The 6,307-nt window shown below is 34.7% G+C and overlaps 1 protein-coding gene across 1 annotated transcript in view; it reads right to left on the bottom strand.

Annotated features, from left to right (window-relative positions):
* Positions 1–946: 946 nt before the first annotated feature.
* The window catches only part of LOC142342286 (uncharacterized), a 9,804-nt gene continuing 4,443 nt past the window's right edge, over positions 947–6,307 (bottom strand). The window contains exon 2 of the mRNA XM_075393572.1: positions 947–1,778. Within this exon, the coding sequence (XP_075249687.1) occupies positions 1,092–1,778 (687 nt within the window). The 3' untranslated portion in view covers positions 947–1,091. The remainder of the gene's footprint in view (positions 1,779–6,307) is intronic.

Here is a 6,307-nt window from a genome sequence, read left to right as displayed (position 1 = left end):
AAATTTTCAAATGGTTGCTCTTTTGACATTAGTTTTGCAATTGGGTTGATATTACTGCCTGAAAGTGAAAGTGAAAAGAAACCCACCTAGTTGAATGTTCGAACTATTTATTGTAGTTGTATTTTCGAACTAGTTGTATTTTTGAACAAATCTTTATAGAGGTTACTTTTGGGAAAGATTCGACAAAAATATCTGAGGTTGGCTTTAATTGGCGTCAAATCTCCTAAATTCGACTGTATTAAAATGAGAAGTTAGACAACAGTAAAAGCAACTAGTTTTCGGGTAAAACAACTCATAATTCTCTACGCCAAAATATACTGACCAGTTCAAATTAGTTGAGCATAAAAATAGCCAATGATGTCGACAGGAACAAAAAGTTATAGTACATTTTTAGTGCTGTGAGGTTGTCATTTTATTTTGTGTATTCTTTTTCAAGTTCAGAAAACTTCAAGCATTAATTTGTTATCCAGATTGGAAAGACAAAACGGCAAACAAAATTACTCTACCAGTCATGGAGCTTTCTGTTCAACAGCCTTTCCCGAAATAGAAGCAGTTACACTGTTTTTTATAATACCAAAATATGCTAAAATCTTGTGCAATTGTTTTACAGCTTCAGTTAACTCAATTTGATGATAATATTTTCAGAGCAGATTATAACATCATAAATGAGACATTTTCAATAACATCAAAACGACAAGAAGTTATCAAAATTGGGCGCAAGTATTTTACGTCAATTCAACCACACGATGCTTGTTTCAAACTAAGGGAACCTAGATTAAACCTCTTATGACATCAACTGTTTCTGGTTGAAAAATTTACAACCAACTTTGCAGACTAAACTGCTAAACACTGCTGAAAGTAAGTTGCGCAGCGGCGCCTAATCCATTTTTGAAGTCGCAAAAATGCGTTCAGACCTAAAACACTAAATACTGCTGGAAAAATACAACCAAGCCCATTTTCAAAGTTAAAAATGCTTTAAAATGTAGCGTTACATAAAACTTTTGATACAATAGAAAGAAATTAAACAATTATTTTAAACATTTATTTAAAACTGAATTTTACAACAGAAGTTTAGTTTTCGAATACCGGCTTCATTCCTGCTGTTCGCCTACCAATAACGCATTTTGAATGGGCTGATTAAAATTTTGATTTTGTTGCACAACATCAGGTTGGGGTGGAGCTTCATTTTGGGCTATTAAGTTGTTAAAACCCGCAGCTGGGTTATTAACTTTTTCATCAAATATAGCCGCACCGCCAGGTGGCTGGTCAAAATTGGACCCGCGTAGACTTTTAATAATTTTGAGTGCTTCAGTGTATTTCCGCTGGCAGTTTTCATTCTGAGTTTTAACGTTCGACAGTTCGTTTTGACAATTCTCTAATTTGTGCTCTGAATCGGCATGTTTTTGGTACTGTTCTTGTATTTTCTCATTGCATTTGTCACTGTAAGACGCAATTCGCTTTGAGCAGTTTGAAAGTTTGGTTTCAATATGATCTAGTTCCGTTTCAAGATATGATATTCGGTCTAGAAAACGTTTTTCCTTTTGTTGACAATTCTCGGACAGTTGTTCACGTTCTATTCCCAGCTCGGACAGTTTTCCCTGTAAATCCTGAGCTTTAGACTCACAATTTTTCTCGTTCTCTTGGAGCTTTTCCTGTAGCTGGGATACAACTTCTCCCCGTTTTTCCAGATTATTTTCCAGAAGGGAAATTTGGGCGTTTAGAGCGTAGTGCTCGCGCAGTAGAACTATGGAGGTGATTGCACAAACTCCGCTAAGAACCTGAAACCAGCTCCTTTGATAAATTTAAAAACGATTTCAATGAAAATCGCAACTGAAACGGCATTGAAAAAACTGTATTCACTCATCGATAACTTATCAACATAACAATAAAACACCACATTCATATGTGAAAAAAATAGGCGAAATGAATAGGAATATCAATGTCAAAGCTTACTTCATTACCAGCTAGCGCCCGTACCAACTTGGGTAGGACCATTTTGTCCGTTTTATTTCTTAAATTCCACGACGGGTATCCTAATACATGTAAAAAGCGCTCAACGCTATGAAATATGGCGACAAAACAGACTTTTTGTCTCCCGGTTTCAAACAATAGATTGTTAGATCTCGGTATGAAATTGTCCGACAAGATGTGTCTCTTAGAATCATAGACATATCTGCAACGACATCTGTTTTCACAATTAGGGGTTCCCTATCCCCACGACATATATCGCCCATGATGCGCAATTAAATAGACTAAAAATTTTTTAACATGGGCTTAGTTCTTTAAATGGGCTTAAATCTGTGTGAAAACAAACCACCCAAACTATAGAACTGGAACTGGTAAGACAAACTTTGTAGCCAGTTTTCACTAATCTATTTGCTACGATGCCAGGCTCTGTTTGTTATTTGTTATTGCCCCTCCCCTTCTCACGTCGATTTGTACCTCCCACTTATTCCAGTAATAGCATATTGATTGCATTTGATACGCTCACATCCCGGACTGAACTTCGAGTCTTAATCAGTACTGATTCGGTGAAATTGCAAGTCTTGGATCAGTACTGTATCAAAGCTCTGATCATGTCACTTTTTGGACAAAAAACCAAACCGTGGAATTCACTGGCCAAGGAATAGAATAAAATTCCGCGAAAAAGAAGACTCAGGCGAAGAGAAAAACACAAATTGTCCACTTTGCATTCTAGGATGGCAATGTTGACTATAGGCACCTGGATGCCTTATAAACATCCAGTTATGATACATTTTTCATAATAGGGAGTCTCCTATCAGACTATTTTGATGAAAACAAAAGCAGATAAAAAAGTCGAAGCATAAAAAAATTTCAAATTGCACCAATTGCTCTTTTCCGCGTATTTTCTAATTTTTAAACTGGATTGCATCTTTGTATTAGGCAAAAACGTTTGAAACTTTTGATTTAATTTAAACTCCCCAAGCATCTGGACCATGGCCTGATTTAGGTCTGATCAGAGGTCAATTCGGTCTGGACGGTCTGATCATAGTCTTTATAGTCTGGACCATGGTCTGGGTTCAGTCTGATCAGAGGCCAATTCGGTCCGGAAGGTCTGATCATAGTCTTTATAGTCTGGACAATGGTCTGAGTTTGAGTCTGACCATAAGCGCAGTATAGTCTGGACAAAGGTCTGGGTTCGGTCTGATCAGAGGACATTTTTGTCTGGAAAGTCTGATCAGAGATCATTTTGGTCTGGAAGGGCTGATCAGAGGTAACTTCTGTCTGGAAAGTCTAATCAGAGGTCATTTCAGTCTGGATAGTCTGATCATAGCTCAATTTGGGTCGGGACATAAACCCGGGTAATAAACGCTTATAAGGTAATTTTTATGCTTGAAAAATCAATACCATTTTTCATTCACAACATTTTTTTCATGACGAGATTTAAGAGAAAACAAATATATAAAAAAAATTTCACGGTGACTGGAGCGTTTTGATAAAAAAGTAATCTACTAAAAGACCAATTTTGAAGTATATATTGTAGAATGAGGGCTACTAGCAACTTGCAACGGAAGTGTCAAAATACATTTCAGCTTTATGAGAGAGAGAGAGAGAGAGAGATCTGAATCGAATGGAAACAAATTTAAAGCATCACATGAGAAATTCACTACTGACATTAAGCCTGTAAACTTCCTTCAAAAATCCAAATTACGCACGCACAAAGTCAACATTGACTTGTCAAACAAATTCAAATAAGATTAATACTAAAGATTCGTAACAAATTGCTCATCTCAATAAAAATTCCCAGGAATAGTTTATATTCAAAAGATAGGCTTCTGATTAAATAAAAACTTTTGCAGGAGCATGAGCGTGGCTGACATTTTCAACGCTTTATTTAAAAATTTAACTCGGCTAAAGCTTTCAATTGAACACTAAAAATAGCTACCATGCCAATTGCTTTTAAAGTTCTACGAAACAGATGATGAGACAAAACATTTAAATTTCAGGCTGAAAAGATTTTGTGGCCCCATATTATGTGCTCGAACAAACCAACTAGATTTGAGACAGAAAATATATTTTAAATTTTGTGACTTCAAAGATTCTGTTATAAAAGTGCCTTCTAAACAGTAATACATAGCCCTGTTGACGTAGTAGCAGTTACTCCAATTTGTTTTTTCTTTTGTTTTTGGCAAAGACTTGTCATAAAATTAATTAAGCGCAATTGTTAACTCGAAAACAATCTCTTCAAAAATGATATTTTACACTTTTTTCCGGTAAAATTTTTTCGCGAAGAACATTTTTTAAAGGATTTCATTAGGTTTGTCGTACTCTATTTATTTTGTATACGCTTTTGCTGTTTTGCTGTGCGTGTGCTACTTTGCGAATTGGGAAGTACTACTTTGCAAATTGGATTCCGCAGAGCGAGATCAATAGTTAATTTTATTACTGAACTTGCGACGCGAGATCAAGAGGAAAGAGAAGCAACTGAAATTGAATTGAATATTTGAGAGTAAAAATGATTTACTTATAAACGAAGCATCAACATATGATCAGACATATCTGATCACGAGGCGGGAAAAATAAAGTGAATGAATAAAAGGTAACTTGTGACAGGAAATGTGAACTAAGTAAACTTGGGAACCAACAAGAAAAGAAGGGCGAGTTAAAATGAACTAAACAAAAACATTGTTTTAAACTTTACTGCTCTAAATAAATTAAATAGATACATAACCCAGGTATCACAGAGTTAATAGAGTGACCACCTTGATAATTAACTAAAAATCTCCCCACATTTTTTGATATTCACCTTTCATCGCGAGCTAAGTTGAATTCTTTACTTTTGCCGCAGCTGTAAATTCAGCTCTTGCGATGTATTTCATTTCTCAAAATTTTTTTGTGCCAAGTAGTTGAACACATTTTGCTTATCCTTGAACTTTTGCATTTCAAGTAGACAGTTGCAAAATTTGAATCCAAAAAGAAAATTAAAACTATATTAGAAAGATCTTGTTTGTATTTGTCTGCTTTCATAATTTAAATTTAGGCTTTAGTTCGTGTTCGGAATTTGGAAATAACTTTTGGTGTGAAATTTTTCATCAGAGATTTGTGATCAATTTCTTTTGGTTCCATGGATTGTTTAAAGGAGTTGTTTTGCTGAGATATATTTGTAAATTGCAAAACTTTTGAAAAATTTCAGCGTTTTAGTAGACTTATGAGTGTTAAGCGTTAAGGATGCAGCATAAATTTGTGGGTGTAAAACAAACAGAAGGCCTTCTGAGGATCTAAGCTGAGCCCATAGTTTGCAATTTTCTTTGTGTTAAATATTTGAGCTTGTTGACAACTTTGTGTACACTTGGACTTCTTCACTTATGCGTTAATTCTATTATTATTTGCTAAGGCAATCGAGTTTTTGCATCTAATACTATTTTTTTTTCAAATTTTTAGGTGAGGAATGAGCATTGGTATTCAAAATTTCAACAAAAATTGGTACTGAATTTTGCGTTTATTTTTTGAGGAAAAGGTATAGTCATTTTAAGTTTTCGCTTTGTAGCAAGACAATATGACATCTTGCAGGATTTGAGAAAACAATTTGAGCGTAATCTACATTCGCCTTTCTTTTTTCACAAAAATATTAAGTTTTGATAACATATTTCGCGTTAAACCATGATTATGAATTTTCGATTAATCAAACAAAAGTGTTCTGACTGCAATAAAAACAAAAGCTGCACACCAATGATAAGAATATAAATTATAGTTGCTTGAAAATGTAATTGAATATTAACAAGAAAAATGTTCTTCAGAATCTGCAAGGGATGATATGGGTTGCAACGACTGATAAAATCTCTTGCAATTGGAGTTAAAATGGACTAAAACGTTCTTGATTATTGTTTAAAAACTGTTTTGCGAAAAAGAAAAATTATAGAAAAAACCTAAATTTATAGCAGAAACACACACAACTGAATTTTTCAAGAGAGGAGTTCAGCTCTTTTTGAGGAGCTCGGCTCAACCACAAAAAACTAACTAATTATTTTTAATAAAAAAACGACTACCATGTCAATTCAACGTTCTTATCTAATTTTTAACAAAAAATATAGAAAAAGCAAAAATCTCAATATCGCAACAAATTTTCATCCCAATTCACTTCGAGGATCTTTTCAACAATTGCCTCCCCCCTTTTGCAAGAGGGGTGACTACTCTTGAATAGAATTTAAGCGAGCCATTTATTAACCAATCAGAGACGACTAACTTTCCACGCATGCACATACTATGTTAAATTGAATAAAGTGCGCCATGGTATGGCAACTAGCCGAACCGGAATACCAAGCGAAAAGAATTTCCGACTGGCGGG

Source organism: Convolutriloba macropyga, chromosome 7 (genome assembly GCF_964194025.1).
Source record: "Convolutriloba macropyga chromosome 7, txConMacr16.3, whole genome shotgun sequence".
In the NCBI taxonomy this organism is placed as follows: domain Eukaryota; kingdom Metazoa; phylum Xenacoelomorpha; order Acoela; family Convolutidae; genus Convolutriloba; species Convolutriloba macropyga.
The sequence above is the reverse complement of the archived record's forward strand: the minus strand, read 5'-3'. Positions and strand labels throughout refer to the sequence as shown.